This window comes from Ictidomys tridecemlineatus, chromosome 3 (assembly GCF_052094955.1).
Source record: "Ictidomys tridecemlineatus isolate mIctTri1 chromosome 3, mIctTri1.hap1, whole genome shotgun sequence".
Taxonomy (NCBI): Eukaryota; Metazoa; Chordata; class Mammalia; order Rodentia; family Sciuridae; genus Ictidomys; species Ictidomys tridecemlineatus.
Window position 1 is genome coordinate 152,116,420 of NC_135479.1, and position 24,929 is coordinate 152,141,348.

At 33.7% G+C, this 24,929-nt stretch overlaps 1 protein-coding gene across 1 annotated transcript; it reads left to right on the forward strand.

The window, feature by feature from the left end:
• Positions 1-21,450: 21,450 nt before the first annotated feature.
• LOC101971714 (small ribosomal subunit protein eS27) lies at positions 21,451-21,768 on the forward strand. Its single transcript, XM_005327611.4, has one exon. The coding sequence runs from the start codon at positions 21,484-21,486 to the stop codon at positions 21,736-21,738; it is 255 nt and encodes an 84-aa protein (XP_005327668.1). The 5' UTR covers positions 21,451-21,483; the 3' UTR covers positions 21,739-21,768.
• Positions 21,769-24,929: the final 3,161 nt, after the last annotated feature.

Consider the following 24,929-nt stretch of genomic DNA (forward strand, 5'->3'; position numbering starts at 1 on the left):
CACTACAACCTAAGAATCATTGCATTCAGCAATCACCCAATCATGTTTAGGCTGTCCTCCTGCCACTCTTCTGAGACCTCAGAATACACATACTAGCTGCAATTGGGTACAAAGTGAGGAGTGTGAAATCTCTGCATTCTACTTTAGGTAGGCTTTTGAACACTCTTCCTGTCACAGTTCTCTGCTCCCACAGTCTTCTTTTGCTTCCCATTCTTCCTTCCAAAGGTTTGCTTCAACCCTTGCCCATGTTTTCCTGTTCTCCTTCATTGATTCAATTCCTACTTCTACCTCTGGGCCCTTAATGCCTAGCAAAATTCCATTCAAAATTACTCTTATTAGAATTCATATTGCTATAGCTCAGGCGATCTTGATTAGGAAAATACCCTGTCCACAAATGAAATAATTTAAATGCAATGGAAAAAATAAAATGCTATCCATAAAAAATTATAAATGTCAGGCTAAATCTACTGAGTATTGTATTTCAAGTTTGAATTATATAAGCCACATAGTTAATACAAATAGCCCCCTAGTCCTAAGTATACCATATACATTGAGGCAGGAAATATTTTCTCAAAGTCCATGATTTAATGCTACTTTCTACCTTGGCTTTTCTGGTATTATACTCGTCTAGTTCTTCTGCTGTATATTAGTTTTCCACTGTGGTCATAACAAATTATCATAAATTTAGCTTCTTAAAATGCTCATTTACTAGGTCAGTGAGTGGGTCAGAAATCTGGGCACAGAGTTGCTCAACTGGATCCTCTGCTTCATGAAGCAGAAATCAAGGAATTGTCTGTGTTCTTATCCGAGCCTGGAGAAGATTGTTCTTCCAAACTCATTCCAGTTGTTAATAGGATTCAGCTTCTTGGCTTGTAGGGATGCATTTTCCTATAGCAATTCTATTAAAATTGGAGGAATATATGTTGTCAACCAATTATTTTCCATAATACTATCAACCAATTATTTTTAATTGTGTTATTAAATTTACCCTTTTCATGTCCTAATCCATGAATGTATCTATTGCATCCTGGATTTTTCTATGTTTTTACAACAAATGTCCATCCTTGACCTGTCTCTTTATCATTTCATTTTTGACAGTAAATTAGTAAAGCTGGGTTTACTGTAACTGGATTCTACTCCTATCCTTTCCAAGTGAAAAAATCCCAATAGAAGGTACAAAGAATTTACTATGTTCAAAACTTTTATTAATATTAAACCATATTTTAGTCCAGGAATAATCCCTTTATGAATATAAGGCCTTTTAACTACAAGAGGAAAAAATAATGTTTCATTTCAACTAAAGGATTTCTAGTCCTTCCACAAATCAGTTTTCTTATTCTGCAAATTTGAGAATAGAGATACTACCTCTCTTATAACGGTTCTATTTATTGTGACTTTCACTTCCATCAATATTCTACCTACTTTCCCAGGATATAGCATTATGTAATAGGTTTAATCCCATGACCCAGCAGCATTCACAATTATCTTTATTATCTCATAAAAAAAGTTATTTTTCAGAACTTCATAAATATTTCAGGAATGTGGCCTAACATACATGAACTCTGTGCTTAGGCATACTATGCTCTCAATATTAAAAAAAAAAAAAAGTGAGAAAGTTAACTGGAAACATCAGAATTGGGATGAAGGGAATGAACTTGTTAGTAGGGATGGTCTTCAATGAAGATTATAAATTTGAACTCAGTCCAGACTTGTGATGATATTTAGTGAAAACCACCTAAGAACGCAGGACAATATTGGAAGACTCTTTGTATAGTAGCTACACTCATTGTTGGGCATATATTTTGCCTGAAGTTAAGTTAGTCCAGTTTGAAAGAGGCCTGAAATTAAGATCAACCCCACAGGGAAAAAAGATTAACAAAAAAGAAGGAGGAAGAGGAGCAGGAGGGAGAGGAGGAGGAGGAAGAGAAAGAAGAGGAGGGGAGGACAAAAAAAGAAAGAGAAAGAGAAAAGGAAGAAAATGAGAACTTTAGGTAAATGGCAAGGAGGTTAAGCCACACTGGCAAGCTCAGCAGGAAGCTGGACCACACACCAGAAAGGAAGCAGAAACCATGGCACATGGACTAGTTACATATGTTGAGCATTACTGGGCATATTGCCCCTAACTGCAGAAGCAGGTGGCAAAGGGCCTCGCTGAGAACTGAAATTTAGACTGAAATTTAGACTGGAAGTCATAGACTATTTACAGACCTCAACTACTTTTAAATTTCAGCAATTAAAATGCTGAAAAATTTTGTTTCCACTAGTTCAGGAAGTTGCAGAATTAAGCTTATAGAAGAAAGATTGTTGGCCTTGTATCTGGGAAAGAATAAGAAAAAGTAAAGAATTAGGTAATATATTATTGCTGAGAAAATGAGGACCAAACAACTAGGAGACATCTGCATGCTTTTAGAAGAGCAGTAGTCATAGATGCCACTCCATAAAAACTAAAATGTCTTTTCTCTACTCATAAGTGTGTCAAATTCTTCTTCTTATTATTATTATTATTTATAGATAGACACGATACCCTTATTTTATTTATTTATCTCTGTGTAGTGCTGAGGATGGAACCCAGGGCCTCACACATGCTAGGCAAGTACTCCACCACTGAGCTACAACCTCAGCCCAAATTATTATTTTTTTAAAGAATCCTTTATCTTTGTGAACATATCCACATTATTTTGTTAATCATAAAATTTCTTAACTACATTACCTTATACAAAGGTTTTATGAATAACTTGTTTCTCTGTCCTAAGAACAAACTTAAAAGTGAACTATAAGCAGTTCATTTGCTTACATGGTATACTGCAGGATATTCAGTTTGTTTCACTACATCAACATAACATCTGTCTGTCTGCTTACCTTAGCATCTCTCCACTACACTCAGCAAAGGTCACTTGAGGGCCACCTATGTGCTACATTCCTCAAAAAGTTTGAGGAACAGCCAACCTATCTTACTGATGTTCTAAGCTTATGGAGAAGGACCTTGAACTTCAAAATTGGGGAGAATTTCACAGGTAGATTAGTGATAAAAGTGGTTATTAGTATCATAGGTACTTACTAGGAATAACTGAGATTCTGTCCCCTGTGGTCAACCCCATCTCCTACCAGAGTGACAGTGATTGGGTCTGTCATGTTTACTATATCTAATTGAGTGATTACAGATTTCTTTATTTATTGGGGGTGGTAGGATATGCTGGGAATTGATTACATATTTCTTCCTTTACTCATTTAAGAACAATTGACTGACATCTACTTTGTACCAAGCATTACTCTAGGTACTAGGAATCTAACAGTGAGTTAAATTCCCTGCCAAGATAAGTATTAGATCACATTCATGGTACAGAGTCTGGGTTTTATCCTCAATGGAATGAGAAATCTACTCACTAGCTTTGTGCATGAAATTAACGTAAATGAGTTTGTATTTTTAAAGGATCATTTGGGCTGCCATGTGAAAAAGCTAGAGTGAAAGCACAAGGTAGAATTAGTGAGCTTTTTGTAGCTGTCTAAGGTGGTTATGACTAGGATGAGGTGGTTAAGATGGAATTAGTGGATTTCTAGCTAGATTTTTTAAATTTTTAAATTTTATTCTATTTGTTCTGCTTAATTATACACAGTAGAATCCATCTTGATAAAATTATATAAGATGGAATATATCTTCTTCTAATTAGGACCCCATCCTTGTGGGTGGACATGATGGTAGAGTTCACTTAGGTACTTTCTTATGTGTATATAGGAAAATAATGTTAGATTTATTCTACTGTCTTTCCTATTCCTATCCTTCTCCCTCCCTTTCATTCTTTGTCTAATCTGCTGAACTTCTCTTCTTCTCCTTCCCCCCACCTTTATTGAGATTTCCCTTCCACATATCAGCAAAAACATTTGCCCTTTAGTTTTGGGGGATTGGCTTACTTTGCTTAGCATGATTTTCTCGAGATCCATCCATTTACTGGCAAATGTCATAATTTCATTCTTCTTCATGTCTGAGTAATATTCCATTGTACATATGTACCATAATTTCTTTATCCATTCATCTGTTGATATGGCTGTATCATTGTTGTATACTCATTTTAAATCCTTTGAATATATGCCAGAGAGTGAGATAACTTAGTCAAATGGTGGTTCCATTCCTAGTTTTTTTTTTCTTTTTTTTTTAGGAATCTCCATACTGCTTTCCAGAGTGGTTGTACCAATTTGCACTACCATCTATGTATGAGTACAACCTTTTACCCACATCCTCACCAACATTTGTTTTTACTTGTATTCTTGATAATTGCCATTGTGATTAGAGTGAGATGAAATCTCAGTGTACTTTTAATTTTCATTTCTCTAATTTCTAGAGAGGCTGAATATTTTTTGATAGTTCATATTTATTCTTTTGAGAAGAATCTGTTCAGTTAGTTCCTTTGCCCATTAATTAATTGAGTTATTTGTGGGGTTTTTTTGTTTGTTTGTTTTTGGTGTTAAGCTTTTTGAGTTCTGTGTATATCCTGGAAATTAACACCCTATCTTAGGTGCAGGTGGCAAAGATTTTCTCCCATTCTGTAAGTTCTTTCTTCACACTCTTCATTGATTCTTTTGCTGTGAAGAAGCTTTTTAGTTCAATATCATCTTATTTATTGATTTTTTATTTTATTACTTGTGTATTAGGAATCTTATTCAGGAAGTCAGTTCCTGTGTTACTATGTTGAATTTTGGGGCCTAACTTTTCTTCAAGAAGATACAGTGTTTCTAGGTCTTTGATCCACTTCAGGGTCAGAGATAGAAGTTAAATTTCATTCTACTACATATGGATTTCCAGTCTTCCTAACACCATTTGTCAAAGAAGCTATCTTTTCTCCAATGTAAGGTTTTCATACCTTTGTCAATTAATGAAATAACCCATATTTACGTGGGTTTGTCTTTGCATTTTTTAATTCTATTCCATTGGTCTTCATGCCTGTTTTTGTGCCAATACCATGCTGTTTGTTACTATAATCCTGCAGAATAATTTCACATCTGGTATTGTGATGCCTTCTACTTTTTTTTCTTTCTAAGAATTGCTTTAGCTATTCTGGGCTTCTTATTTTTTTATAAATGAACGTCATGACTGCTTTTGCTATTTGTACAAATTCCATCATTGGAATTTTGATGGAAATTGCATTGACTCTGTATAGTGCTTTTTTGGTAGTATGGCCATTTTAACAATGTTGATCCTGCCTATCCACAAACATAAGAGGTCTGTCCATCTCCCAAGGTCTTCCTCAATTCTTTCTTTAGTGTTCTATAGTTTTCACTGTAGAGCTTTTTCACCTGTTTTGTTAGATTGATTCCTAAGTATTTTTTAGGATATTGTGAATGGGATGATTTTCTGAATTTCTGTTTCATTTAATTCATCATTGGAGTATAGGAATGCAATTAATTCATGGGTGTTAATCTTATATCCCTACTTTGTTGAATTTGTTTATGAGTACTAAAAGTCTACTGGTAGAGTTTTTTGGATCTTCTAAATATAGAACCATGTTGTCATCAGCAAACAGAAATAGTTTGAGCTCCTTTTTAAAAATTGATTTTAGTTTTTAACTACATGACAGAAGAATGCATTATAATTCTTATTACACATATAGAGCACAATTTTTCATAACTCTATATATAAAGCATGTCACACAAATTCATACATGTACTTTGTATAATGATGTCCATCACATTCTACCATCATAGCTAACCCCCTGCCCCCTCACTTCCCCTCCCACCCCTCTGCCCTATCTAGAGTTTGTCTATTCCTCCCATGCTCCCCCTCCTTACCCCACTATGAGTCAGACTCCTTTTATCAGAGAAAACATTCGGCATTTGTTTTGGGGGGATTGGCTAACTTCACTCTTCTTTTCCTATTCATATCCCTTTAATTCTTTCTTTTGCCAAATCACTTTAGCTAGATTTTTAATGCAGAACTGACAGAATTTGCTAATGGGTTGAACATAGATAGAGAGAAGTTAGGATTGATGCCTAGGTTTTCACCCAAGCAACTGCATGAAAACAGGTGTTATTCTACATAGAAATATCAGGTTTGGGAAGTCCAACTTTAAATTTTGGATATGTTCAGTTTGAGATGCCTATAAGATATCCAATGGAGACACCAAATAGGAATTTGGACAAAATCTCCAGGATGAAGGGAGTTCATGCTGGAGAGAGATTTGTGAGTCAATGCTTGTCTAGGGAAAATTTATACATAAATAGATTTATTGGTTCATTCTGGGGGAAGAAGGATTTATTCCTTGTGAAGCAAATATGGAATATTTGTTTGCAGTGTAATTCCCAACTAATAACCTATAGGTGGTATTACTTTGATTGCAATCAATAGAAACTGACTCTGGATAGCTCAAGTGAAAAAGAAATTAGTTAAGAGAAATCTTTCAGTTCTTTTGCACAATGAAAAAAAAAAAAAAAAAAAAGAAAGCCTAAGGAAGTATAGCAACCATAGCCTCAACAAAGACCTTAGTGATAAGTGTTAGAGGAGCTTGCATTAATAACATTCAGCTTCAAGTCCACCAGAATCAAACTGATGCCATATAAACTCAGGTAATGCAGTGTTGAGCATCCATTTCTGTTAAGCAAAGACACTAAAATAAACTTTTGCTACTCAAAGTATGGTTTTGGATCAATGGTTTGTTGGAATGCAGAATCTCAGGTTGTACTCTTAATTGTCAATCATAGTTTCACTTTGACAACAAACCAAAGTGATTCTGATTCATATGCAAACTAAAGTTGGGAAACACTGAACCAAATAGTTTTTTAGACATAAAATTCTATTATTACCTGGATTAAGTTGTTATTTTCATTTATCGGTTATATCATAAAAGCCTGTCTGGATTCCTACCTATAGAATTTTTCCTACCTGTAAACTTTACCTTAAAGAGAATTACAAATAATTCTACATTAAACTATCATAAAATAGTGAAATTGTTTGCTTAGTATACAGCAGAGAGAATTTATACTACAGAAACATTATAAACTCCTTGCCACACATCCCATGATCCTTTTTTCCAGGATCTTCTGGAAATTTTGAGGAAAACTTCTGCTCAGGTAGCTGATAGACTTATTATACTTCATTTAATCTTTAAAGACCCATAGGTTTGATATTCTGATGTGTCAAAGTGCTCCAAAGTAGTCTTTTATTTGTATAACATAGCTGCTTTCATTAATCAGAATTCTGCATTTGCAGCACTCTATATTTTAGATATTTTTCACACTTTTATGACAATGTTCTTGGGCATTCACATTATCTATTATTATAAAATAATAAGAACAAAGGAAATTTATAAATATTAATGCCCTTGATGAAAAAGCATGCCACGTTTTATCTAAGTAAAGACTGGCAGCTCATTAAAATATTGGCTTAGAATTGTGATCTGGAAAGCCAAGAGGTCTTGAAATGGAATGTATATCTGACTCTGAACTCACCAGTCCCTTAAGTAATTTCTATGATGCCTCAAATTACCTTGTCTAAAAATTCCTTCTAGAAATGAATCTAGTAGAAGTTGTTGAAAGAAAAGCTAGCAATTGTGATTTTTCCATGAACATCATTTCTTAAAGTGCAGCCCTTAAGTCTGTTACATCAGAAATATCTTGGGAATTGATTGAAATAAAGATTCTGTGTCCACTCTAAAACTTTCAAATCAAAATCTCTGGGGGTAGAATTCAGGAATATGAATTTTAAAATATTCCCTTAGGTAAGTCTCATGTATACTAAAGTTACAGAATCATGATGCTAAATATTACCATTTTCAAGTTTAGTTTTTTAGTTGTTTTTGTTTGTTTGTTTTTATGTTGGTGTCAATTTCCTGATTGAGCAAAACATTCACACCTTCATTGTTTTACATTGTGTTTGCTTAGACTGTCTGAACTTCACATTGAAATGACATTTTGAAACATATATTGCTTGATTTTTTCTATTTTCCCAAAGGCTTTAAACAAATATTTTTCTTTGACAAGTGTTTTAGTCAGCATTTTCATTGCTATGACCAAAAACAACTGATAAGAACAACTTAGAGAAGGAAAAGTTTATTTAAGGCTCAAGGTTTTAGAGGTCTCAGTCCATAGATAGCAGATATCCTTGGGAGTGAGGTAGCACATCATGGAGGAAGGGTCCAGCAGAGGAAAGCTGCTCAGTTCCTGGCCCAATCTGGAAGGAGAGAGAGAGACAGAGAGAGAGAGAGAGAGAGAGAAGAAGAAGGAGGAGGAGGAGGAGGAGGAGGAGGAGGAGGAGGAGGAGGAGGAGGAGGAGGAAGAGGGAAGGGAAGAGAAGGGGGGAAGGGAGGGGAGGGGAGGGGAGGGAAAAGGGACCATAGGGAAAACGCACCCTTCCAGGGCATGCTCCAGTGACCCACCTCATCTAGCTACATCCTACCTTCCTATAGTTACTAGCCAGTGAGTCCATTCAAACTTGGATGGACCTCTTTGGTTACAGCTCTCATAATCCAATCATTTCACCTCTGAACAGTCTTAACAGGAGCTTTGGGAGGATACCTCATAGCCAAACTATAACAATAACAACTTAGTATAATATGCATCAAGCAACAACATTTCCAAAACATTCAAGAAAATTGCCTTGCTGGGATGGAGAATTACTTTTCAAATATCATCACAAAGAAAAACTGAAAAATGACCAACTTAAATTAATATTTCAAAATAAAAAGTATTTATCTGATTAAAAATTAAGATAATAGCTTTTTGAATTGATGTAATTTTATCATTTTACTTGTTAAGTTCAAGATACAGAGAAAGTGGTTCTGTCATTATTTTATACCCCATATAAAATTGTATGGATATCTCTCTAATGCCTCCACAGTACTTAGCACATTGTCAGTGCAAAATATTATGTTGTTTGAATAAATAAATGGCATATAAAATGTCCATTTTGCATCCTTTTTGTTATAAATATCATAGAAATAAAATATATATAGTCAGTTATCAATATGTCCTAGAAGTTTTTTATAATAATAGATGTATAATATTCTATTGGAGGTACCATGATTCATTCATCCAATTCTCTGTTGGTGAACGTTTTCAATTTTATACTACTAAAAGGAATTTCAAAATAAGCAGTTGCATAATTATCCTTTTATTTCTTAGGACAGATGCTTAAAACAAAATCAGTGAGTCAAAGTGTGTGTGTGTGTGTGTGTGTATAATTTTCATATATATGGTCCTCCTGAAATGTTGATTCAATATCTACCATTATAATTATTTTCCTACAATGGATATTTTTAATGGCTAGTCTGATATTCAGTAAATATAATTTCATTATTTTAATTTATATGTACTTGAACTACTAGTGAGAATATTTCTATTTTATTAACCAATTTTATCTTTTATTAACCAACTTTTATCTTTTCTATGAATTGCCTTTCATGATCACTAACTCATTTTTTTATTATTAGTTGTTCAAAACATTACATAGTTCTTGACATATCATATTTCATACATTTTATTCAAGTGGGTTATGAACTCCCATTTTTACCCCATATACAGATTGCAGAATCACATCAGTTTCACATGCACGTTTTTACATACTTCCATACTGGTGTCTGTTGTATTCTGTTGCCTTTCCTATCCTCTACTATCCCCCCTCCCTGCCCCTCCCCTCCCATCTTCTCTCTCTACCCCATCTACTGTAATTCATTTCTCTCCCTTGTTTTTTTTTACAGTTTCCCCTCACTTCCTCTTATATGTAATTTTGTATAACAATAAGGGTCTCCTACCATTTTCATGCAATTTCCCGTTCTCTCCCACCTCTCGTCCCTGTTTAATATTAATCTTCTTCTCATGCTCTTCCTCCCTGCTCTGTTCTTAGTTGCTCTCCTTATATCGAATAAGACATTTGGCATTTTTTTTAGGGATTGGCTAGCTTCACTTAGCATAATCTGCTCTAATGCCATCCATTTCCCTGAAAATGCCATGATTTTGTCATTTTTTAGTGCAGAGTAATACTCCATTGTGTATAAATGCCACTTTTTTTTTATCCATTCATCTATTGAAGGGCATCTGAAAAAAATTGACAAAATTAAATTTGGTTCTTCGAAAAAATAAATAAGATTGACAGACCCTTAGCCATGCTAACGAAGAGAAGAAGAAAGAGAACTCAAATTACTAGCATACAAGATAAAAAAGGCAATATTACAACAGACACTACAGAAATACAGAAGATAATTACAAATTATTTTGAATCCTTATACTCCAATAAAATAGAAGATAGTGAAGGCATTGATAAATTTCTTAAGTCATATGATCTGCCCAGATTGAGTCAGGGGGATATACAAAACCTAAACAGACCAATATCAATTGAGGAAATAGAAGAAGCAATCAAAAGACTACCAACTAAGAAAAGCCCAGGACCAGATGGGTATACAGCAGAGTTTTACAAAACCTTTAAAGAAGAACTAATACCAATACTTTTCAAGCTATTTCAGGAAATACAAAAAGAGGGAGAACTTCCAAATTCATTCTATGAGGCCAACATCACCCTGATTCCTAAACCAGACAAAGACACTTCAAAGAAAGAAAACTACTGACCAATAACTCTAATGAACATAGATGAAAAAATCCTCAATAAAATTCTGGCAAATTGGATACAGAAACATATCAAAAAGATCGTGCATCATGATCAAGTAGAATTCATCCCTGGGATGCAAGGCTGGTTCAATATATGGAAATCAATAAATGTTATTCACCACATAAATAGACTTAAAAATAAGAACCATATGATCATCTCGATAGATGCAGACAAAGCATTCGACAAAGTACAGCATCCCTTTATGTTCAAAACTCTAGAAAAACTAGGGATAACAGGAACATACCTCAATACTGTAAAAGCTATCTATGCTAAGCCTCAGGCTAGCATCATTCTGAATGGAGAAAAATTGAAGGCATTCCCTCTAAAATCTGAAACAAGACAGGGATGCCCTCTATCACCACTTATGTTCAACATAGTTCTTGAAACACTGGCCAGAGCAATTAGACAGAGGAAAGAAATTAAAGGCATAAAAATAGGAAAAGAAGAACTTAAATTATCACTATTTATGGATGACATGATTCTATACCTAGCAGACCCAAAAGGGTCTACAAAGAAACTACTAGAGCTAATAAATGAATTCAGCAAAGTGGCAGGATATAAAATCAGCATGCATAAATCAAAAGCATTCCTGTATATCAGTGACAAATCTTCTGAAATGGAAATGAGGACAACCACCCCATTCACAATATCCTAAAAAAAAAAAATACTTGGAAATCAACCTAACAAAAGAGGTGAAAGATTTATACAATGAAAACTACAGAACCCTAAAGAGAGAAATAGAAGAAGATCTTAGAAGATGGAAAAATATACCCTGTTCATGGATAGGCAGACCTAACATCATCAAAATGGCAATATTACCAAATGTTTCTATAGGTTTAATGCAATACTAACTCATTTTTTAATGGAATAAAACAGGAAACTATGTTTTAATTTTGGTCCTGAGCTCAATGACTTCCTTCTGTTTCATATTTTTAATTGACATGTAGAAATTGTATCTATTTATGGTGTACAATATAACCTCTTGATATCTACATAATAGGAAATATAAGTTCTAATTAGTAAATATTACATTACAGCAAAACTCTAATATTTTGCATCATAAAAGAAGAATGACATAAGTAAAAAACTGAAATCAAATAAAAATTGAGAAAGACATGGAAAAATGAAACACAAAGATAGAGAAAGAGAGAAAGAACAAAGTCAGTCCTTTCTTGAAAGGACTACATCAAAAGTATATAGATATAAAGAGCACAAAATACATATGCATCCAAACAGGAAGAGAGATATTCAGACACAAAGACACACTGAGATGTGCACTTATAAAAGCACTAACAGAGATCAAAAGTAAACAGATATGCCCAAAGAAAAATAGAACACAGGTGAAAAAATCACACATACATAGCCACAATTTTACTCATAATTAGATGTATATATACTGGGCTATACAAAAAAATCACATGAAAAATAGAGTGTAAACATTAAAAATATGACAAAAAATTTCCAAAGAGATATACAAGAAAATATGTTGTAGAAAAACAGATGTAAGAACACAAAAGTATTATGATATTTGATGTGAGCCTCCAAAATGCTCATGAGTAAGACAATGCAAGAAGGTTTGGAGGAGAAATGATTGGGTTATGAGAGCCTTAACCCAATCAGTGAATTAATCCCCTGACAGTATTAATTGAGTGGTAACTAAAGGCAGGTAGAGTGTGGCTGGAGGAGGTGGATCATTGGGAGCATATTTTTGGTGTATATATTTTGTGTCTTGTGAGTAGAGTCTCTGTCTTGCTTTCTGATCATCATATAAGCTGCTTTCCTCCATCACACTCTTCAACCACAATATTCTGCCTCACCTGGAGCAGGAGAAATGGAGCCTGCTATCATCTATGGACTGAGACCTTTGAAACCATGAGCTCTCAAATAAATTTTTCCTCCTCTTAAATTGTTCTTATCAGAACAATTGTTTTGGTCATAGTAGAGCTGACTAAAACACAGGGATGGGCAAATTCAGTAAAATATATTAGCTAGATAAGTCTGTGAGAAAGAGGCTTTCATGAATTAAAACCCTCATAATATGGTGGTTTTAAATAAACATACTAAAAACTTAAAATTTCATTGCATTGTCTCCCCCAGAAACCAAAATTAAGATGATATTTCTTGTTCTTCCTCAACAGATAAGCTAAAATTGAGGCCCAGATATAATCATAAACTTAAATTTTTCTGTTTATTTTGGAAAAAATGCAAAAATGAACCCTCCTAGAAACATGTAAAATAAAATTTTATTTGGCCATTCCACATAAATGCACAGATGATCTATCTATTTTCCTTTTTCATTTAGATGTAGTCATGGAATATAAAAAAAATAATTTTTAAAAATGGTGTAAGTCCCATATAAAGAGCAATAGGTCTCATTAAAGCTACATCTATTACTAAATACTAACACCAAAATGATACTAAAAATATCCATAATTTTATTAATTACTATTGAAAAGGAAATAAAGAGCTGAAATATCAACTGAGAATCAGCATCTGACAAGATTATAGTAAAATTAATCCAATTTGCTTATTAAGTTCATTTCTCTGAGAAGTTAGAAAGTTCAAAAACCTCTGGTGGTATAGTCACCTTACTATTGAGTTAATCAAATAACTGTGTGGAAATTCTATCAAGCACTCATCAATCAACCACTATGAATGACCAAAAACAAATAAACAAAAAGATTTAACTAAAAAACCATCAATTCAGCTTTACTCTACAGACACAGCCAAAGTATTTCAGGGATGCATAAATATTTTGAAATATGTTTAAATAATGTGTCCTGACTGCCAGTAAATTTTTTCCAAGCAAATGTTATTAAAAAAATGTTTGGGCTATCCGCAAATGTTTTTACAAACATTCCTGCCAGGCAACTACTGAAGCCTCAGAAAAAAAATGTGGCCAACAGGAGAACTCATAAGAAAGAAGCATTGGAAACAAGGTGACCTGAGGAAATATCGACAGGAATATTTTAGGATGGTCCAAAAACAAATGCATGTTTCATGAAAGCATTTGAAACAAATAGTTCTGGCTAAAAACAAACATTTGGACAGTGAGGACACACCCAAGAAAAATGTTTGTTTGCTGATATTAACATTTTATTTGTCACATATTTGCCAGATTAGAAGTGGGCAAAAATAAGATAAATGCAAACATCTCACAGAAGGCAAAATTACAGTAAATTTGTAATTATAAATTGTATCTATTTATGGTGTACAGAGCTCAAAAGTAAACAAAGTATATAAGTATACTTATATACTTATATAAGTATAAAAGAAAAATGAGAATTTTTTTACTGAAGATAGCAAAAAATAGATATTTATGACTTTAAAGTAATAACAATATTACCAGCATAAGAGCAGAAGCACAAAAAACTTTAAATACCAATTATGCTATACATCATTTTACATTTATTTTCATTGTAATGATGTACAATTCTTTTCAATTAACTCACAGAACAATTCTTCAAGATAAGCTGATAGCAAGTATTATTATTCCCATTTTACAGGTAAAATATATTAGCTAGATAAGTCTGTTCTTACTCCCTTATATCATATTTGCCTTTAGGCATTATAAAATATAGAATACCGTATTCCTTTGTTCTTTTAGAAAAAAATATGTACAATTGGCTAATATTAAGGAAAAAAGATTGTTTGACAGAGGATAAAAAAGAGAAAGTATAGGGAAACATAAACATTTATTTATTCACACATTTCTTTAACCACAATTTTAGGACCTGTGCTACCCACACATTTTCATCCTACATTAGTCACCACCATATTAAGTCCTAAATAAATAAAATTCTATTTAATTTTTAAGTTTTCTTTCTTAATCCCATGATCTAAACTAGGCCAAAATTATAAATGTTGTATACAGTGAAGTTCACACTAAAAACAATTTTCTTGCTTGATTTCCTGTTTCCTGATCTTTCATTTCTGCTTCATTTACCCCTCCTATTTATCACTTGATAGAGTCAGCTTCAAAGGTTCTAGCATCAGTTTGTTTTTCTATGCTGACTCCTTGAATGACTTGCATTCAACTGCATGATGGAGATCTCCACTTGTTACCCATTAGTTCATCAAACTCAAAATATTTAGGGATTTTTTTTTTTTTTGTGGTGCTGGGGATTGAACCCAGGGCCTTGTGCACATGAGGCAGGCATTCTACCAACTGAGCTATATCCCCAGCCCAAACTCAAAATATTTAGAAAATTATTCATTGCCTTCCGTGCAGCAACTTCCTCATTTCCATGGATGCAACATCATCCCTCTAATCACCTTTTTAAAGTCCCTCCTGCAACTGTGTCTTTGTATCTAATTGCTAATTATCTTTAGCACTATGTTAGAATTCTTTAAATAGAATCTGAGTCTTCTAGCTGTTTCAGTTATGATTTATTATTAGTATGCTGAAGACCTGTTGATGTGGTGGGAAGGAGTGGGCAAGAGGAATTATTCTATAATCATATGATTAAATTTTGTGGGGTTTTTTGTTTGTTTGTTTGTTTTTCCTGTTTTTGTTTTTAGTGGAACTGTGCCAACTGGCTGTGACTTTGAATATATTTCAACCCCTCCCTCCCAAATAGAAAAGACAAAACAGAATTTCTTGGCATATTACAAAATGTGTCCTTTTCTCTTCCCCCTTCTAGAAGTATAAGGGGAATTTTCACTAATATTCACTATAATAATCTGATAGACAACCCTGGAGTAAAATTCATAAACAGGAGGGGGTTCCCTGGTGACTGTATTACCTGGGAGATTTTATTTTTTTAGATTTGTCTACACTGAGCTGCTGGCAATTCATCAATTATAGTTCATTTTTCTTTATTTTTTGCATTGGTTCCTGTGAGGTTTCTCTTCAAGAGTCTTGTCTCTGGTAAGTTCTGATTCTCCATATTCATCTGCAGGTCTTTCCAATTTTGGAGGTAATGTTTTTCCCTATGACCTCACTTTTATTTCAGATCTAAAGAATTGTTGACTTTCAGTTTATTCATCTTTTCACTTTTGTTAGAACTTTCAAGATTTGTATATGCTAGACCAGAAAGTAGTAATCTGATTTACCATGTTCTTTTGACTCTTTACCTCACATCTAACTGACATCCTTTTGTCTTAACTTAATTGCAATTTCCCCTAGTGAGTCTTCCCTAAGTCTTGCATAATTCACTCAGTACATCATATTATAACTGCTGTAACCAATATCTGTCTTCTCCAACAAACTGTAAACTCATAAAGTCAACAAAAACTTCTTTAACATTGTAGCCTCAGTGCCTATCACTGTAATAAATAGGATGCATCAAAAGAAAAAAAAAGAGTGTGTATTTTCTTAGCAGTGTACACTTTTAGCTTTTTATAATGTGCTTAAATATTTGGTTGAATATATTTTATTTTATTTTTAAAATGTAATTTGAGTATCTGTGCCTATTTATTTTAGCAGAAAAGTATTTTGTCTGGATCAATAAGACATACTGCTGATATATTTAGAATGATAAACAATATATATGAAAAAAGAGGAAACCCTTCCAAACTCATTCTATGAGGCTAATATCACCCTGATTCCAAAATCAGACAAAGACACATCATGGAAAGAAAACTTCAGACCAAAATATCCCTGATGAACACAGATGCAAAAATTCTCAATAAAATTTTGGCAAATTGCATACAAAAAATATTAAAAAGACAGTGCACCACAATCAAGTGGGATTCATCCCAGGGATGCAGTATTGGTTCAACATACAGAAATCAATAAATGTAATTCATCATATTAGTAGGCTTAAAAGCAAGAATCATATGATCATCTGAATAGATGCAGAAAAAGCATTTGACAAAATACAGCACACCTTCATGTTCAAAACATTAGAAAACCAAGGGATAATAGGAATGTACCTCAACATTGTAAAAGCTATATATGCTAAACCCAAGCCAGCATCATTCTAAATGGAGAAAAATTGAAAGCATTCCCACTAAAAACTAGAACAAGACAAGGATGTCCTTTTTTCACCAATTCTTTTCAACATAATCTTTGAAACTCTAGCCAGAGCAATTAGACAAAATAAAGAAATTAAAAGGATACAAATAGGTAAAGAAGAACTCAAACTATCACTGTTTGCTAATTGCATGGTTCTATATCTAGAAGATCCAAAAAAATTCCACCAGAAAACTTCTAGAACTCATAAATGAATTCAGCAAAGTAGCAGGATATAAAATCAACTTCCATAAATCAAATGTGTTCCTAAAATCAGTGATGAATCTACTGAAAGAGAAAAATTACCCCATTCACAAATAGCTTTAAAAATAATAAAATACTTGGGAATAAATCTAAAAAAAGAGGTGAAAGACTTCTACAATGAAAACTACATAACATGAAAGAAAGAGATTGAAAACTTTAGAAGATGGAAAGACCTCTCATGTACCTGGATAAGCAGAATTAACATTGCCAAAATAGTCATACTAACAAAAGCAATATACAGATTTAATACAATTCCTATTGAAATCCCAATGATATTCTTCACATAACTATAAAAAGTAATTGTGAAATTCATTTGGAAAAATAAGAGACCCAGAATAGCCAAGCAATTATTAGCAAGAGGAGTGAAACAGGAGGCATCACAATACCAGATCTTAAAATATACTATAGAGCCATAGTAACAAAAACAGTATGGTATTGGCACAAAAACAGACATGTAGACCAATGGTACAGAATAGAAGACACAGAAACAAACCCACATAAATAGAGTTATTTCATACTAGACAAAGGCACCAAAAACATTCCCTGGAGAAAAGACAGCCTCTTCAACAAATGGTGCTGGGAAAACTGGAAATCCATATGTAACAAAATAAAATTAAATCCCATCTCTCATCCCACACAAAACTCAACTCAAAGTAGATCAAAGACCTATACACTAGAAGAGAGACCTGCACCTAATAGAAGAAAAGTAAGCTCGAATCTTCACCATTTCAACCTAGGATCTGATTTCCTCAGAAGACTTCTAATGCACAAGAAGTAAAATCAAGAATCAATAAGTGGAATTAATTCAAATTAAAAAATTTTCACAGCAAAGTAAATAATGTGAAGAGATTACCAACAGAATGGGAGAGTATCCACAGAATGGGAGAAAAATCTTTACCACACACACCTCAGATATAGCTTTAATCTCCAGGAATATAAAAAGAACTAAAAAAAACTTAACACCAAAAAACAAATAACCCAATCAATACATGGGCTAAGGAACTAAACAGACACTTCACAGAAGAAGACATACAATTGATCAACAAATATGTAAAAAAATGTTCCACATCTCTAGCAATTAGAGAAATGCAAATCAAAACAATTCTAAGATTTCATATCACTCCAGTCAGAATGGCATTGTCAAGCAACAATAAATGTTGGTTAGGATGTTGGGGAAAATGTACAGTCATACATTCCTAGTGGGACTGCAAATTGGTGCCACCATTATGGAAAGTTGTATGTAGATTCCTCAGAAAACTTGGAATGGAACCACCATTTGACCCAGCCATCTCACTCCTGGGTTTATACCCAAAGGACTTTAAATCAGCATACTATAGTGACACAGGGACATCAGTGTTTATAGCAGTTTAACTCACAGTAAATTAAACTATGAAACCAACCTAGGTATCCTTAAACAGATGAATGGATAAAGAAAATGTGATATGTACACAATGGAATATTACTCAGCCTTAAAGAAGAATGGCATTTACCAATAAATGGATGGAGCTGAAGAATATCTTGCTAAGTGAGGGAATCCAATCCCAGAAAAAACAAAGGCTGAATGTTTTCTCTGATATGCGGATGCTAATTCAGAAATGGTGGGGGTTAGGGAGGAATAGAGTTGTTTTAGATTAGGCAGAGGAGAGTGAAGGGAAAGGAGAGGGCATGGGGATAGGAAAGGTAATAGAATTAATTGAATTATTATCCCATTTGCATATATGACTACCTGAATGGTGTGATTCTGCATTATGTACAACCAGAAGAATGAGAAGTCATACTCCATATGATGTGTCAAAATGCATTCTATTGTCATGCATAATTAATTAGAACAAATAAAAAATAAATCGATTGACTTCTTAATAAAATGTCTAGGCAGTATAGCATTCATGGATATTGCTGGCAGCTTTTAGCCGAACCTATTGTGCTATTCAGAAGGAGAAAACAGAGCAAAAATGTGTAAAAAATTGGACTTGAAAGGCAGGAGTAAAACTGGGTCTAAGGAAGTTGCAGTTGTTTGGACATTACTGCCACTAAAAAAAATCCTGAAGGCTTTGCCTAGAGATAATAACAAAGATGGCTTTAGGGCATCTCAGGAGCTGGCAAGACCACACCCATCTCAGTTTCAAAGGAGTAAAAGTGAAAATTTTCTTACGAGGCCAGTGGGAATCCTTCTTACACAAGGGGGACTATGTAGTTTTTTCAATGTGCTCAGCCACCCAGACACTCAGAGGCTGCTGCAGCCAGGGTCCCTGGAGGCTTGGCTACTGCTTGAGATAGTGGTAGACCTTGGCGTCAATCATGTGGTGCTGGTTCTGCAGGAATGCGGGTTGCTGAAGTTAGGGGTCATGGAGGCTTTCACCACATTTCAAAGGAAGACTTGGGATGCCAGACAAAGTGCAGCAGGGTTTGAGTTCCTATGGGAACTCCCTGAAAAAGCAAGGTGTGGACTTTGAGGAGGAAGTCAAAGCTGCAGTGGAGACCTAGGAGATTAAGAAATGCCAGTAAAGTGGGATATTATCCTAGGAAAGCTTCAGGAATTGAGCAGAGATAAGCCAAAAGAAAGGTCACTGGAACTACAACAAACAAGGCAAAAGGGGCAGAGCTACAATAATCCTTTTGGAGAGAACATCAAGATTCCATGTGCCCCAGGTGCTACACATGGATCTACAGGGCTTGTTTGCCCAACTGCATTTCAGTCTTGCTTTGGCCCTATCCCTTCTTTCTAAGCCCTTAATTTTGTGTATGGAAATGTTTACTCTGTGCCATTATATATTGGATACTTGTAAATTGCTTTTAATTTTATAGGAGCTCACAATGAGAGATTGCCTTGAGCCTCAGAGAAGACTTTGGACTTGAACTTTGAACACTCTTGAAATTGTTGAGACTATGGGGACTCTCGGGAATGATCTACACATATTTTGCATTGTTAGATGAATATGAGTTTTGGGAGGCCATGAGTGAAATGTTATGGTTTGGATGTGAAGTGCCCCCCAAAAGTTCACGTGTGAGACTGCAAGAACATTCAGGGAAAAAATGATGGGTTACAAAAGCCTTAACCCAATCAGTGAATTAATCACCTGATGGGATTAATTGAGTGGTAACTAAAGGCTGATGGGGTATAGCTGGAGGAGGTGGGGCATTGGATGTGTAGCTTTGGGGTATCTGGCAAGTGGAGTCTTTCCCTGCTTCTTGATCATCATGTGAGCTGCTTCCTTCCACTACACTCTTCTGTCATAATATTCTGCCTCACCTTGAGCCCTAAGGAATGGAGCCTACTGTTTGTGAATTGAGACCTCTGAAACCATGAGCCCCCAAATAAATTTTTCTTCCTTTATAGTTGTTATGGTTGGGTTCTTTAATCACAGGAGCGAAAAAGCTGACTAACAACAACAAAAATTGAAAGAATAAAACATTATAGTAGAGTAGATACATCATAGGAAAAGAGAAAAAAATTACACTTATGATAAAAACCACACTAAACCACAAAGATAAACAAGAGAGAAACAAAACCAAAAGGATATTCAAAGCAATCAGAAGAATATAAACAAAATACTGTAGTCTTTCCATATTAATGATAATCTTGAATGTAAATGAATTAATTTCTTGCCAAGAAAGTATATAGACAGACTGATTTAAAAAAAAAAACAGTGATATGTTGTCTATAAGAAACTCATTTCACTATTAAAGACACAGGCTGAAGTTATGAGATGTGAAAAGATTACACACAAATAGAAGCCAGAAGCAAGTAGGGGAAGCTATATGTGTACCAGATAAAATAGATTGAAAGTGAAAAGCTGTAAGAGGAGACAAATAAGGTTATTATAAAATGACCAAGGGATCAATTCAACAGAAAATACAATAATTTTAAATGTATATGCATGTAATGCCACAGTGCTTAATTATATAAAACAAGCATTATTAGTCCTAAAGGGAGAGATAAGTTTAAATACAATAATAGTTGGGAATTTCAACATTCTACTTTCATCACTGGACAGTTCATCCAGACTATCCCCACCCCCCCCAAAAAAATCAACAAATAAATATCAGAGTTAAATTATATTATAGGAAAAATAGACCCAGCAGAAATTTCCAAAAGTTTTCATCCAATGGCTATAAAATATACATTTTGCTAATCAGCATATGAAACATTCACTGGAAGAGACAATGTTAGGGCACAAAACCGTTTCAACAAATTTTAAAAAGTTAAAACCATATCATTTATCATATCTGACTACTATAGAACAAAACTAGAAATCAACAATAGAAACTTTAGAAGTTATATAATTATATAGAAACTAACAACATGCTGTTGAATGAGTCATAAAACAGAAAAATAGAAAATTTCTTGAAACAAATGAAAATGTCAACACAACATACTAAAATTTATGAGACTTTGCAAAAGCAGCACCAAAAGGGAACTTTACAGGAATAAATGCCTACATTGAAACAAGAAAGATGTCAAATTAACAATCTAAACATTTCAAAGAACTAAAAAGCCCAAAGAAAACAAACCAAAAATTAATAGAATGAAACAACAACAAAGATCAGAATAGAAATAAATGGAGATTTAAAAACAATACAAAAGATAATAGAAATAAAGTGTCAGCTTTTTGAAGAGATAAATGAAATTAACAAACCTTCAGCTTTCCGGCGGTGACGACCTCCCCACGAGAACATGCCTCTCGCAAAGGATCTCCTTCATCCCTCTCCGGAAGAGGAGAAGCGGAAACACAAGAAGAAGCGCCTGGTGCAGAGCCCCAACTCCTATTTCATGGATGTGAAATGCCCAGGATGCTACAAAATCACCACAGTTTTTAGCCATGCACAAACAGTAGTTTTGTGTGTTGGCTGCTCCACTGTCCTCTGCCAGCCTACGGGAGGAAAAGCAAGGCTTTCAGAAGGATGCTCCTTCAGGAGGAAGCAGCACTAAAAGCAGCCTGAATCAAGATGAGTGGGAAAACATCCCAATAAACACATTTGGGATAAAAAAAAAAAAAAAAAACCTTCAGTTAGTCTATCCAGGAAAAAAAAAGAAAGAAAGAAAGATCCAAATAAATATAATCAGAATTGAAAAAGGAAACATTACAATGGTTACCACAGAAATGTAAAGGATCATTAGGGACTGGTATCAACAATCATACACCAAAAAATTGGAAAATCTAGCAGAAAATGAATACATTTCTGGACATATGTAACCTACCAAAATGTAGCCATGAAGACATGGTGTCCTTCAACAGACCAATAACAAGTAATGAGATTGAATCAGTAATAAAAAGTATGCCAACAAAGGGAAGCCCAGGACTGATGGCTTCATTGCCCAGTTTTACCAAATCTGTAAATAAGAAATAACATCAATTCTTCTCAAACTATTCCAAAAATTTAAAAGAGAAGGAATTCTTCCAGGTTCATCTGCAAAGCCAGTATTATTACCCTGATACCCAAATAAGGATGCATGCACATAAACTCGCGTTCTCTCTCTTTTCTCTCTCTCTCACACACACGCACGAACACACACACACACACACACACACATACACACACACACCACAGCAAAAAGAAAGAAAATGAAACAAAGAGAAAACTAGACTAATATCCCTGAATAATACAGATGCAAAAATTTTCAAAAAAATACTAGCAAGTTGAATTTAACAGAACATCAGAAATATCTTTACCATGATCAAGTGGGATTTATTCAGGGATGCAAGGATGGCTCAACATTTATAAATGAATAAACATCATGCATGACAACAACGGAATGCAAAACAAAAATCATGATCATCTTAATAGATGTAATAATACATTTGGTAATACCAATATGCCTACATTATCAAAAACCCTGAAAAATAAGCATATAAGGAATGTACCTCAACATAATAAATTTTTCTATGACAAACTCATAGCCAACATTATAATGGATGAGGAAAGCTAAATAAAGAGATTCTTCCAAGATCTGAAACAAAGCAAGGATGTTCTTTTTCACTACTTTTATTCAACATAGTATTGAAATTTTTAGCCAGAGCAATTAGGCAAGAGAAAAAAAAGACATAATAATATGAAGAGAAGAAGTGAAAATATCTGTGTTTGCATATAATCATATTCTATATACCTTAAAAAAACAAACATACACCTATAAGCCCAGCAGTTCAGGAGGCTGAAGTAGGAAGATTGCAAGTTTAAAGCCAATTTAAAGCAATTTAGTGAGGCCCTAAGCAACTTAGTGAGACCGTGTCCCAAAATAAATATAATAATAATAATAATAATAAAAGGGCTGGGGACATGGCTCAGTAGTTAAAGACATCTGGGTTCAATATAACGGGCACCAAAAAACTCACAAAACATCCACTAAAATTCTCTTAGAACTAATAAATACATTGCATATATGAAACTCAGCATTTTTATATACCAATATTGAACTTGCTAAGAAAGAAATGATGAAAGCAATGCTATTCAAAATAATTACAAAAATTTCTAAGAATAAGTTTAATCAAAGAATTTGTGAGGCACTGGGTTTGATCCTCAGCATTACATAAAAATAAATAAAGGTGTTGTGTCCATCTAAAAATATTGGGGAAAAAAAAACTAATACTGTACCTTAAGAAACTAAAAAAAGCAAAACAAACTAAGCTAAACTTAGCAGAAGGAAGTAAATAACAAAGATTAGAGCAGAAATAAATAAAATAGAGAATAAAAAACAGAAAAAAAAGTTTAATGAAACTAAAAATTAGTTTTTTTGAAAAGCTAAACAAAATTTTCAAACTGAGGAAATTTTCAGACTGAAGAAAACATGAGAGATGATTCAAATAAATGAAATCAGTAGTGAAAGAGGAGAAATTACAGTGAATAATAGAAATTCAGAGGATTTTAAAAGACTACATAAGCAATTACATACCAATAAATTTTGAAAAAAAATGTAAAATTCTTAGAAATATAACCTACAAAACCTGAATCACGAAGCAACTAGAAATCTGATAAGACCAATAAAAAGTGAGGCGACTAAATAAGTAATTAAAAGTCTCCTAACAAGAAAACAAATGGCTTCAAAACAGAATTCTGCCAAACATTTAAAGAAAATCTAATAGCAATTCTCAATCTCTTCAAAATGTTAAAGAGGAAGGAATAACTGCTCACTTATTTTACAAGACCAGCATCAACCTGATACCAAAGCCAAAGAAGCCCCAAGAAAAATAAACCTACAGGCCAACATTAATGATAAACAGAGATGCAAAAATTCTCAGAAAAAATACTCACAAGCCATATTCAACAGTACCTTAAATAAATTATTCACCTTAGAGTTGGATAGACTTCTAAATATATGACTGATCCAACAGATGCAAGTCAATGATTGTGTTTGATCATATTAATAGAATAGAGGACAAAAACTATCATATCTCACTGGGTACAGAAAAATCATTTGACAGAATTCAGTATCATTTGTTGATAAAAACTCTCTACAAAGTAGGTATAGAAGGAATTTTCCTCAATGCTATAAAGGTCATAAAAGACAACTCTACAACTAACATCATACTCAATGATAAAGAGTTGAAGGCTTTTTCTCTAAAATCAGGAATTAGATAAAGATTGCTATTTTCAACACTTCTTTCCATGTAGTATTAGAAATCCTAACCAAAGCAATTAGATAAGGGCACATTCAAACAGGAAAGGATGAAGTAAATTTGTTTGCTGATGATGTGATCTTTTATGTAGAAAATCTTAAAGTCTACACTAAAAAACTGTTTGAACTTATAAATTTAGCAAAGCTGCTGGATACAAAATCAAAGACTATACAAAAATCAGCAGTATTTCTATACTATATTTCTATACACTAACAAGGATAGTTCTGAAAAGAGTAATTAAGAAAATCATCTTATTTATAATAGTATCAAAAATGAATACATTAATTAAGAGTTAATTCAAAAAAGGAAGTGAAAATTGACATATTGAAAACCATAAAATATTGATGAAAGAAATTGATGACATAAATAAATGGGAAAACATTCCATGTTCATGGGTTAGAAGAGCTAGTATTGTTAACATGTCCATACTTCCCAATGTGATTTGCAGGTTCAGTGCAATCCATATCAAAATGGCAATGTCTGTCTTCGAAGACATAGAAAAACCATC

What these genes read in the sequence shown, in the direction of transcription:
- LOC101971714 (XM_005327611.4), top strand. Translation starts at nt 21,484, where the DNA reads ATGCCTCTCGCAAAGGATCTCCTTCATCCCTCTCCGGAAGAGGAGAAG.